This window comes from Electrophorus electricus, chromosome 22 (assembly GCF_013358815.1).
Source record: "Electrophorus electricus isolate fEleEle1 chromosome 22, fEleEle1.pri, whole genome shotgun sequence".
Classification (NCBI taxonomy): Eukaryota; Metazoa; Chordata; class Actinopteri; order Gymnotiformes; family Gymnotidae; genus Electrophorus; species Electrophorus electricus.
The window spans coordinates 2922268-2935453 of NC_049556.1; the positions used below are offsets into that span (position 1 = coordinate 2922268).

Consider the following 13186-nt stretch of genomic DNA (forward strand, 5'->3'; position numbering starts at 1 on the left):
TCCCCTTTCACCGGAAACGTGCTAACGCTTGCTAACTAACCGATTAGCTTCGTTCGTGTTGTTGGTGTTGACGGTTGGAGCCATTGGGTGGCGCGTGATTTGTTTCGCACGTTTTCTTGCTGCGACGTTGCTGCAGTGGATTCATTAACGTTATTTTTTGAAGGGGGCTTGTACTGATTTTGTTGTTGTGAATAATTCATGCTAATCCTTAGAAAAGTGTAGGCATCCATCCTGCATCCAATGTCTCGCACAGATTAGATATGTAATAACCCACATGTCATTTGTTTAGTGAGAATTTTTTTCGTTTATTCGTGTGATCCCATAACTTTAAATTGCTAATCTAACTGGCTAAGATGGATATAAATAAGTTTTGCGGTATCGGCTGTGTTCATGTACTGTAGTCACGCCCTGAAAAGGGCTGTTTTTGTACTTTATTTCTTTGAAAATATTAGTTGAGGGAATGTATAAAGGTTAGAATTTGTTTTGTTTCGTGTAAATTTTAGTTTTATGCGCGCTGTGTAGTGCAAGTAAATTGGAAATGAAGGGGATGATACTGCCTGCAACTTTCATCGGCATTAAGAAACTGAGCTGTTTGAATCGATTACTGTTTTATTTTTCGAAGAAACCGTTGCCTGTCGCAACCTAGAGAAGTTGACCAATAAAAACAGCGCCACCAGCTGATGCACCACAATTCTGCGTTCCCTGGTCTCCTTCATTCCATCTAACAACGCAGAGCCTCGCCAGTGAGCCGCAGAGAGAGAAAAGGTTACATTAACAATGATATTTTTAATCGACGCCAGATACCGAATGAATAATCTTACTTTCATTTATCAATAACAGCAGGTGAAATAAAGTGAATCGCCGTCTGTATGCTAATACACCATCAGATCATCAACACATAGTCCACCCCTCCCCAACTGAATCTCCATAGTCAGACATACAGTGAACTCCCCATAACGCCACACAAATATTAGTGACAGTAACACTACATTCACCAGGAGAGGGCGCTGTTGCTGCTCATTCAGGAATTTATTTACATCAGTGACGATGCAGTGATGCAGTGAAGTTTATAGAAGCTCAACCTATAACTTCATCTTTGTTCAGTGTGCTTTGTGAGATACTGGGCAGTGAACATGTGCAGCATTTGCTACGTGCTGAAGTGAGATGTTATCAAGGGGAAAAGTACTCACAAGGCTCTTTGAACTGCATCTGAGCTACACGTGTTTATGCCAGAACAGCAATCTCCCTTGGTGGGTGTATTTGGAGACTCAGTATGGCAGGATAAATTATTCTATCTGGCTGATAGATTCTCCCGTTTGGATGATCTTAACATGGAATGCCTCTCTGACACTTTTGAAATGTGTGACATAATCAGGGCCATCAGGAACCCATTCACCTTTCACCTTTCACCTCATGGGAACGACTGAGGATCTCATCTGTGCTGAATAAGAGAAACTGCTCCAGTTATCAGCTGATGAGATACTGATGTCAGAATTTAAACATATCACTGTAGAATGTCTGGATCCAAAAACAGTGAATGTCCAGCCTTCTATCTAAAAGCTGTGCAGGTTTTGATGTCCTACTGATTTAGATGAACAAAACATCTCTATTCTCTTTATCTACCTGTCTCTACTATTCTCTCTGAAATCTACACACAGACAAAACACAAAATGTGCTTATTCCTTATTACAACACACCTCTATTAATTTATCTCCTTTGAACAGTCATGTTAAATTGATCGATTCATTTTGCACCAAGATGATGATTTCCTTTCTCACTCTTTTGTACAAATGAGCACACACACACACACACACACACACACACACACACACACACACACACACACACACACACACACACACACACACACACACACACTTACTTACTTAATTCCGAGCACTGTTGACAAGACAATAATAAATAAGTTCAATAACTCCAGCCCTGCCTAAGTTTGGAAACAGTCCCACAAGTCAACAGGCAAATAATAGATCGACAGTCCAAAGATAATTACTATAAACTGAACAAAGATGCTAACAGTATAAATAAACACAGATTCAGATACTGAAGTATTGGAAGAGAGACAGAAGGGTAAGTGCAATTTTACAATAAAGGAGTTCCATTTTCCCTTGGAGGAAATTGAACAAAACTGTAAATTTTTGTAACAAAGAGCCAGAAGCAGTGTAGTGATATTGACATTGTGCAGAGATTAAGTGTATGCAGTTAGCACTGAACAATGGGCAGTGATGTCCACACTAACCCCAGAAGAAGAGAAAGCACTGGATATACTGGCTCATCTGTGTCTCTGGTGTGGGTGATACCAGTATGTGGTTAGTTTTGATTGGTCAGTGGTGGCAAACCCTAGTCCTGATGAAGATAAGATGGAAGTCAGGGTCTGGAGGGTTTAGGGGGAGAGCTGGAGCAAAGCTGAGTCAGAGCTGATGGACTGAGCAGTGTGGTTTAGAGGAACCTCTCCCTGGGACTTTCTCTCTATATTTCTCTCCTTCACCCTTTCTCTAGCTCACTCTTGTTTTCTATCCATCTATTAGTTAATATTTACATAGTATTACATAATGCAAATTCTTAAGTAACTTTTAAAGTTGATTACATATATTCTCATGACTTACACTGGGCTACACAATAGAATTTACTCAAATACTTTGTAATTGTAATTCAGTCAGATAAATTTATTATGTTTTATATGTGTTAAATCTTGGCGTGCACCTGTTTCCATCACTGGTTGTAGGTAAGCAGGCGAGGGGTAAGTAAATACAATAACAAACATGTAAAAGAGTGATAATGTCAATGTGTGTAAGAGAGACATATACACTTACAGTGTGTGTGTGTGTGTGTGTGTGTGTGTGTGTGTGTGTAAGAGAGAGAGAGAGAGAGAGAGAGAGAGAGAGAGAGAGAGAAAGAAACAGAAGTGTTGTGTTTGGTTTTGTGTTGTGTTTGGTGGGCACTGCCGGTAGTCAGTGCAAAAGCAGCCCAAAGACACTTAAGCACTTTAGGATTAATGAGTGGGTCAACTAATACCTTAAATGGTGATTAGGGTGCATGATACATTAGTTACAAAGGGGTTTAGGAAACACTCACAAATTAACAAAGTACCTTATAATGGAGATCATGATGTACAATGCCAGTGCAGTAATGTGTTTATGAATGAAAATACTCACATAGTTTTTCTGGATGTTGTGACCACTGGCAGCAGTCTCAGTAGACATTCCTCTGATGGGTCATATTTACTCAGGTCAAACTCATCCAGCTCCTCTTCTGAGTTCAGCAACACAAAAACCAGAGCTGACCACTGAGCAGGAGAGAGACTGGCTCTGTGGAGACGACGATAACCTCCTCTGTTCAGGTATGTTTGGACTTCCTGCACTAGAGAATGATCATTCAGTTCATTCAGACAGTGGAACAGATTGATGGATTTCTCTGGAGAGGGATTCTCCCTGATCTTCTCCTTGATGTACTTGACTGTTTCCTCTTTGCTGTGAGAGTTGCTTCCTGTCTGTGTCAGTAGACCTCGTAAGAGAGTCTGATTGGACTCCAGTGAGAGACCCAGAAGGAAGCGGAGGAAAAGGTCCAGATGTTCATTCTCACTCTGTAAGGCCTTGTCCACTGCATTCATAAGGAAGTCAGAGATTGTTGATCTTTTGAACTCATGTAGGATTGCAGTGGATTGTTCTTCCAGCACATTTGTGTTGTTGGAGATGATGGAGAGAAATACATATAAAGCAGCCAGAAACTCCTGAACACTCAGATGCACAAAGCTGAAAACCTTCCCCAGCTGCAGTCCAGACTCCTCTCTGAAGATTTGGGTACATAGTCCTGAGTACACTGACACTTCTTTGACATCAATGCCACACTCTCTGAGGTCTTCCTCATAGAAGATCAGATTGCCCTTTTCTAGCTGTTGGAAAGCCAGTTTTCCCAGTGCCAGAATTGTCTTTTTAGTCTGTTGAAGATCAGTGTCAGTGTTTCCATGGTACTTTCTGTCCCTGTGTTTGATCTGAAAGATCAGAAAGTGTGTGAACGTTTGAGTCAGAGTCTTGGGGATCTCTCCCCTCTCTGCTTCACCCAACATTCTCTCTAGAACAGTGGCTGCAATCCAACAGAAGACTGGAATGTGGCACATGATGTAGAGACTTCTTGATGACTTCATGTGTGTGATGATTTTGTTGGCCAGACTCTGATCACTGATTCTCTTCCTGAAGTACTCCTCTTTCTGAGGGTCTTTAAATCCTCGTACCTCTGTTACCTGGTCAACACACTCAGGAGGGATCTGATTGGCTGCTGCTTGTCGAGAGGTTATCCAGAGGAGAGCAGAGGGAAGCAGATTCCCCTTGATGAGGTTTGTCAGCAGCACATCCACTGAGGTTGATGCTGTTACATCCCACAAGTTCTCATTGTTCTGGAAACCTAAAGGAAGTCGACACTCATCCAGACCATCAAAGATGAAAATGACTTCGTAAGCAACACAGTCTATTAACTGTAATTGTTTTGTTTCTGGGAAAAAGTCATGAATCAGATCCATCAAACTGAACTTTTTCTCCTTCATCAAATTCAGCTCCCTAAAAGGAAATGGAAATATGAAGGTAACATCCTGATTTGCTTTTCCTTCAGCCCAGTCCAGAATGAACTTCTGCACAGAGACTGTTTTCCCAATTCCAGCAACTCCTTTAGTCAGCACTCTTCTGATGGGTTTGTCTTTAAAGAGGTCATTGCATTTGATGGGTATCTCCTGTGTTGTTAGTCTCCTGGATGCTGTCTCAATCTGTCTCACCTCATGTTCATTATTGACCTCTCCACTCCCTCCCTCTGTGATGTAGAGCTCTGTGTAGATCTCATTCAGAAGTGATGACCTTCCATGATATGAGAGTCCTTCATTAATTCTTTTAAATTTCTCCATTAATTTGTGTTTAAGCATTTGTTGATATACAGAGACCAGCTCTAATAAACAGAACATGATGACAAATATTTTATTTTCTTGTTATCTCTGATGTTGAAGTCACTTAAAAAAACAACAAACTAAAACACTTTGCCCAAACACAGAGGGCAATATTTTGTAAGAGTGATACTGCTATAATAATGACATGATCCAGAGCTCTTACTGGTTTGTAGTGTGTTAGTGAGGTCTATCTGGTTCATGTTCCTCAGGACATGCAGTGTGATCTTCAGCACTCCCTCTCTGACACTGCTCTGATCCTCCTCATCCTCCATCTCTCTCTCAGAGCCTGCTGGGTAATCTGGACTCAGCAGCTTCTTAAACCTCTTCAGCTCCTTCTTCACCAGAGAGACGACTTTGTGCTCCAGCTCCTGGTTAGGAATAAACAGCAACAGACAATCATAAAAAGCACCACAATGTTATATAGATGATTAAATTTTTTTGTTTTATGATGGCAAACACTCTGGCAGTGTTTGGGTATTTACTCAAAAAAAAAAAAAAAAAAGTAATCCATTACTCATTGCCTATCTAAAATTGTAATGGGATTACTTTATTCATTACTTAATGGAAAATGTAATCCACTTCTAAGTTACATCCCAAACCCATACAAATATACTAGAACCACCCACACACATACACACCTTGAATATGGACTCCAATTGTTTTCTGTAGGTGAGTTCTGCTTTTTCTCTTTGTACACTGTGGACAAACACAACAGACTTTTATGGAGGAATATGTAGCACATTCATACCTGCACAACACATGATTGTACAGACAAGTAGATAATATACAAGATTATATATTATCAACACTTGTGTTTCTGCATTTCATAACAGATCTGTGATGCTGCCTGGTGTGCGGCAGCAGAAAGGATCAGGATGCAGGTGTGAGTGTAGAAACTCAAAAAGACATTTAATAGAAAGTGAAAGTAAAGCAAATGTGCTAAACACACTGAGCCACAAGAAGACAACAATCCACAAAGAAGAATAGGAAGAACACAGGAACAGGAGGAGTATATACATGGAGGAATCTGGCAAGAGAATGACACAGAGACTAAGGACAAGTGGTAGGAATGGTGGGAGGAGTTAGGCTGGAGAGTGGCAGGAATGGTGGGAGGAGTTAGGCTGGGGAGTGGCAGGAATGGTGGGAGGAGTTAGTCTGGGGAGTGGCAGGAATGGTGGGAGGAGTTAGGCTGGAGAGTGGCAGGAATGGTGGGAGGAGTTAGGTTGGGGCTTTGGCAGGAATGGTGGGAGGAGTTAGGCTGGGGAGTGGAAAGAATGGTGGGAGGAGCAGGGAGAAGGACAACACACAGATACAACAATAAACAAAGGATGACATGGGAAAGCAAAACAGACAAAGGGGCTCCTTTACAAGATGATTTGTAAGTACATTTTATTTATAGAGCACATTTACCATAGCAATGATCAATGGCAATGATCAACAGCAATGATCAGCAATGATCAAAGTGCTGTGCAAAGTTAGGAAAAAATGTCTTAATAAAAAGACTATGAAATGTAAAACAAAATGAAAAGTGCTATAATACATAAACATGGTGAAAGAAATGAAGATGTCAGAGTAAAAAGATGTGTTTAGGTAGTCTGGACGAGAGGGAGCAGAGCTGATATTCAGAGGAGGACTGTTTCACAGCCTCAGTGCTGCAGCTGAACAGACACAGTCACACTTCAGCTTCAGTCAAGACCGTAGAAAAGACACAGTCACACTTCAGCTTCAGTCAAGACCGTAGAAAAGACACAGTCACACTTCAGCTTCAGTCAAGACCGTAGAAAAGACATAGTCACACTTTGGCTTCTGTCAAGACTGTGGAACAGCCAACAACACCTGATCTGAACACCTCTGAGACTTGGAAGAGCACATCGATGATCGATGATGGTTCACGTAATGTTTTAAAAACAAATAAAAGGGAGCATTTGGAAGTTACAATCTATGTGAGGAGGAAAAAAGAAAAAAAAAAAAAAAAAAAAAAGCTTCCAACGTGCCAGTGAGTTCGTCTTTATAAAATAAAGGTATTGACGATTTGTTCCTGTGCTTGAACAGATCATTTGATTTTGGGAAAATGATTCCAAATAACAGAAATGATTTGTTGATCAAATCTGAGATCTGGATAAAAGATAACACCAAGATTTTTGTATTTCTAGGAACAATACAAGCAGCTTTAATGAACTGCTACACAAGTGTTAACCCCTCACTATCTATGTTTACATGTACACCCATGATCTTATATTAGTCTACAACTGTCTTACTTAGATATGATCCTGTTAATATTACAGTCTGATTGTTATAGTGTGACATAGTGTCTTAGTTGACCTAAGATTAGCCTGATAAAAACATGTTCCAGGATAATATTAGCCAGACTATGTGCACATGTAAACACACACTGATCCACTGACTCTAAACATTTTTGCTGCATTTCTGGCAAAGCCTGATAAACTGTAATCAAGAGTTTCTTTGTGTCCAGTCATTAAAAGAGGAGCTCAGTAATGTTCAGTAATAGCATTACTACTGTAGCTAAATCCAGCTCATCTACCTACAGCTTGATCCTGCCCCCACTCCTCTTCTTAAGTGTTCTTCTGCCATTTCTCCCATGTCATCTCAGTAATGCTTCCCTTACTTCGGATTCTGTTCCTACAGCGCTCAAAACCTCAGCTTTAACTGCCATTCTTTATAAAACAGGACTAAATGCTGCACTACTTGATAATTACTGGCCCATTTCTGGTCTCCCCTGTCTAATCAGTGTTCCAGCCTTTCAACTGCAATCTTTCTGATTTACGTACTATGTACAACACTGAGACGGCCCTGTTACATGTTTTCAATGATCTCCTTTTCTCTATTGACTCTGGTGCCCTGTGTGTTCTCCTCCTTCTAGATCTTCTAGATAGAAGTGCTGTGTTTGACACAATTAAACCATAACATACTTATCAGCTGCCTCTCAGACATTGGGATTACTAATACAGTTCTTGAATGGTTTACCTCCTATATCTCTAATAGATCACATTTTGTCACACTTGGTAAACACAAATCACACACTGATACTGTTACTCATGGTGTTCTCTAGGGGTCAGTCCCTGGTCCTCTCCTATTTAATCTATATGTTACCCCTTGGTCAGATTATCCGCAGGCATGATCTCCGTTTCCACTGTTATGCTGATTTATATTAGCACCAAAGCTAACACTACCTTACCACATCCTGCTTTATTCTCTTGTATCCAAAATCTCAAACAGTGGATGAACATAAATGTCCTAAAATTAAATCCTTACAAAATTAAAAATTTACTTATTGGTTCTAAATCCACAATGGCCAAATGATCTATTTTAAACTCAGTGTGGATGGGTCTTGGTCAAACCCTCAACTGCAGTTTGGAACCTTGGTGTACTCCTCACTCTCCTTTGAACCCCACAAGGCTAAAAGTGCCTTTTTTTTCAGGGTCACAGTATCACTAGATTAGGCCCAAGCTCTCCAGACAAGTAGCTGAAACGCTGGTTTATACTTTCATCACATCCCATCTTGATTACTGCAACTCTCTCTTCATTGACAACCCAAACTTCAATATGTTCAAAATGTTGTTGTGACGCGTGGTGGCCCGAGTGCCGCAGGGCGAGGGGCAGCACACACACACTCCAGCGACTGGGATGTACATTTATTGACATATAAACATGGAACGATAACGGCACTCACAAGCATTACAAACATTAAAATGAACATGAAACGGGTGACATTAAACAAACACGAACACAGTTAACAATAACGAAAACATGTAACATTACCATGAAACATTAATACGTTACATCCACAATGACCAACCCTCTGCACACTTCGACACAGGTTTAAATACATACAGACAAAAAAGGTGCAGTTGTGTGCAGGTGTAGCAACAAACAGATCCTCCCACTACACGTGGCTGGCCGAACTATATGACTCACGGGAGGTGAGCGTTCCGTAACAGTTGTTAATAGTTGATAAATTAATGTGCTAAATGTGTTAATTATATATCCTTCCATGTATACTGTTATTGCAAAGTGACCTTGAATTTGAGAAATGCACTATATAAAATAAACTTGTACAGGTGATTTATGTACTTTGAGTAAATGTACAGGTGTGATATTGTGTGTGTGTGTGTGTGTGTGTGTGTGTGTCTCTCTCTCTCTTTGTCGTCGTGGCCACACCCCTCGCGTGTATCTTACCTGTTCCTTGTTTTACATTATTAACGTGTGTATTAATGGTCCTGTTTCGTCAGTAGTCTTTGTTGGTGTTTAACCCATGTAGCTGCCTTAGTGTTATACTATGATAATGTATAATCCTGTTTAGCTCTTGTTTTGTTTTTGTGTTGTTCATGTTCAGCGTTCTTCCTCGTGTTTTAGTTACATTTTGTTTAATGTGTTCAATAAACATTTATTTCTTCATGGCTCACCTCTGCATCCTGCCTTGCCTTCCAAGTTACATGTACTGTTTATGTGACCCATGTAAACATCTTGATTCAATCCATTCCATTGTTTGCATATAAACATAGCTATTGACTCCTCACATATACATTTCCTCATTCCTGCTGACCTCCTCAGCACCACAGACTCCTCCTACTCAGGACATGCAGGCTGGATGAATTGATTTATTCCCGTAATGCAGTGTTCCTCACTCCCAGTGCTGGAGACCTGCAGCACTGCAGTTTAGTGTTCTCTTGTTCCAACACACATGAAGCAGCTCATGAAGGGCTTCATAATGAGCTGAGTGAGTTTGATCAGGTGGGACTGGGAGTGTGGAACACTGTCCTAAACCAGGAGACCATCACCTCTCATCAACACTCTTCCTCTCTGAAGTGTAAGTGGAGGACTCCATCTTACCTGAGCTCAGAAGAACAGTCACATTTCCTACATCATCCTTACCTGAGCTCAGTAGGACACACTCCCTCTCTGAAGTGACGTGGATTGTCCATTGACTGGTCACTCTTCATGGACACACAGCTGGGTTCTGGTGAGTCTGATCTCTTATCCTGAATCAGACTAACTCAGAACATTAAAAAGATATTGTTTTAATGTACTAATGTGCATTACTAAAAATACTAATGTGTGTATAATTGGTGCAAATATAAATTAATATGTATTTATATCTATTGTTGCAATTTTTATTTAACATGTTTTTTTAATAATTCTTAGAAATATGTTGAAAACAGAAAAGTTGTTATTATGTTTCTTGTTATTTACTAAGTAATCTTTAAGATGACCAGAGTTAGAACACAGTGAGGGGCTTCATATTACTATTCAGCAACTGGGATTACTGGAATCGACATGTTACTTTGCATAGTATTAAACTGCCAAAGTCTAATTTAAAACGGTTTCACATTTGTAGTGTATTTTCTAAAGTAATCATCTCACATATCCAAAGTTCGCTGCCACATTGACTTTACCCTTTAAGAACTCCCTGCTCACTCTGATTATGCAGAAATGTCTGTGTAATTGTGATTGTCCAGTTATTGTTCTGGGCTCTTGTTCCAAACCTGACTTGGTCAGGCAGGTTTGTTCTTTACAACATCTGGAGGATTTGAATATTTCTCTCTAAAGAGGACACCCAGGTTGCTCCTCCAGTCCCTCATTACTTTGAGACTGGGTGACTGTAACTCACTCCTGGCTGGTTTCTCCATGTGTGTCTCCAGGCCCTTACAGCTGATCCAGAATGCAGCAGTACGGCTGGTCTTAAACTTTCTGAAGTTCTCCCACATCACCTCGCTGCTGTGTTCCCTTCACTGGTCTCCTGTAGCTGCTGTATCAGATTTAAAATCCTGATGTTACCCTACAGAGACAAAAGTGGACCAGCCCCTCTCTGCCAGATGGCTACATTCAAACCTTGATCCACACCTAGAGCCCTTCAAGCTTCAAGTACAGGCTGACTCAACCCACTGTCCTTCAACACGCAAGGAAGACAAGCATCAAGACTCTTCTCTGTCCTCACACACAGGTAATGGAGTGAACTTTAATATAAAAGAAAGACAAATAACTGTCTTACAATGATAAAACAAACTTCCCTTAGCTCACTGTCTTCACACACTGACTAAAGAGCTGTCTCTTCCAGTACTTAAGTACCTAATCATTAATTGTGCACTTTATCTTGTTATTTGTATTTATGCTTTAACTCTGCATTGCATATTTGTATCTAGGTAACAGCAGAGACACTTTTAATATAAAAGAAGACCAGTTCGCCTTACAACGAACAAACTTCCCTTAGTTATCCAACCAGCAGGGTCCCTCACTGTTTTCAGACATTGACTAAAGAGTACTCAGTACTAAAGAGCCATCTCAGTACTCAGTACACTAATTTTGTACTTATTAAAATGTTGGTATTTGCACTTATATTTTATCTCCATATTGTGTATTGTATGTCCATGTTTTGTGTATTGCTTATTCTGTATCTAGGTATCAGCACACAGTTTTTCTGGCACAATCTGAGTATTTTAAGATTATAAATGTCTGTACTAGCCAGGGATTTTCAGAGTTGACAACAAAACATTTTTGTAAATTGCCCTTCATAAGAAAGTCTTCTAAATGCAATAAAAGTAAATTACATTTGACTTTAAACTATACAGAAAACAGAGGCAGACCACGTGTAAATATAAGATTAGAAAACTGCAAGCATGATTATGAGAGTAATTACAGAGTGCCTCTGTTCTCTCACCTGTCTCCCTTCTGTGTGCGCTGTTCCCCAGAGACACTCATTCTGGAGGTCACGTCTCCTCCTACAGATTACCGCTGTAAACCTGCAAACACACATGCAGATATATAATGAATGACAATATACAGACACACACTGCAGGGTACATATTTACTTCAGTAAATATTTACTACACTCCATCTAATGTAGAGGCACATAAATACAGTCAATTTAAGGTAGAGGTATATAAATACACTACATCTAGTGTAAAGGCATATAAACTCCAGATTGTATTTCTTTCCTATAAAATGCTTTCTGTTTCTCTCTTTACAAACAAGTCTTTCTAAGAGAGTTTACAACCCATATGGTATTTAAACATCTACAGATCACATCAAACTCATTCCTGGTTTTAGCTGGTAATTCACGGCAATCTGTAACTAAATGTTCAATAAAACAGCAGTTAATGATGTAGTTGTTGGCTCTGAAATTCAGCACATTAGATTTGAAATGAGGTTAAACTTACATACATAGTATATACATACATGGTAGCTGAACTGTTTAGGAATTAAAGTCTTTTTTAATTCATGCATCTCCCGTTTCAAGAGACAATTTAGCCTAAAATATGGACCAATTACTATAATCATAAATAAAATTGTCATGTGCAACACTTTTGCACTGAAACATTTTAATCCATAGCAAAGTCAAATTATTCTCAAAATCACTAGAAGGATTTAGATACTCACTGTGTTCTCTCTCCTGCTATGATTTATGTTGCTGTCATGTAAAGTCTCCAGAACTCTCTCACTGTGTGTGTGTGTGTGTGTGTGTGTGTGTGTGTGTGCGTGAGAGTGAGTGCCTGCATGTGCTCTAAGAAGAAAGTTGCCTGTTATTCTGGTATTGGAGTTTCAAAGTTCAGGAGCATGTAGAGACCTTATCTGTTTATGCTGAGCTGTCATCATGAAGACAATAAAATCTTTGCCATTAAAAGAGAGGAACAGCATCTAAAATATACGTGTGTATGAATCAGATGCTCTGTGTTAGTGTTTGACCAGAATGTGGTTCATTGAAAAACCTAAAGCTGTTCAGTCAGAAATCTACCAGCATAAATAAGATTTTGTAATGAAAGCTAGTGTGAACTTGTCACAGCCAAACACTGAATGTTTGTGTGCTTGAACCAGAAAGTCCAAAGTTGAAAATCTTTACTGTATGTCCTAAAACACAACAGTACCAGTCAAAAAAGTCCAAGACTGTTCTCAGTAGTTAATAATTTACATAAAATAATATAAAATGACATTATGTATTAAAGCTGTTGTGATGATGAGGAGGAGGCGAGGCAAGATGCAGAGACGAACCATCATTCTCACAGATACAGATGTTTATTGTACATAAAACAAAAAACAAAATCAAACACGAAGAACGTTAAGCAATAACAACACACAAAACGTAACCAACAGTCTAGCATACAACAGGGGGGTATCTGGAATACAGAGTGCATGGGGTCAAACACAGACAAAGAATGACTAAAAGACAAGGATTTAAATATACAAGCTAACAATAACTATAACGAGGGACAGGTGTAACACATA

The 13186-nt window shown here is 39.7% G+C and overlaps 1 protein-coding gene across 1 annotated transcript in view; it reads right to left on the reverse strand.

Moving 5' to 3' along the window:
• Nucleotides 1–11671, reverse strand: part of LOC113568715 (NLR family CARD domain-containing protein 3-like) — a 17446-nt gene extending 5775 nt beyond the window's left edge. The window contains exons 1-5 of the mRNA XM_035521420.1: nt 11625–11671; nt 9842–9958; nt 5587–5644; nt 5112–5316; nt 3174–4950 (exon numbers count right to left, since the gene is read on the reverse strand). Coding sequence (XP_035377313.1) covers nt 3174–4950; nt 5112–5316; nt 5587–5644; nt 9842–9958; nt 11625–11665 — 2198 coding nt within the window. The 5' untranslated portion in view covers nt 11666–11671. The remainder of the gene's footprint in view (nt 1–3173; nt 4951–5111; nt 5317–5586; nt 5645–9841; nt 9959–11624) is intronic.
• Nucleotides 11672–13186: the final 1515 nt, after the last annotated feature.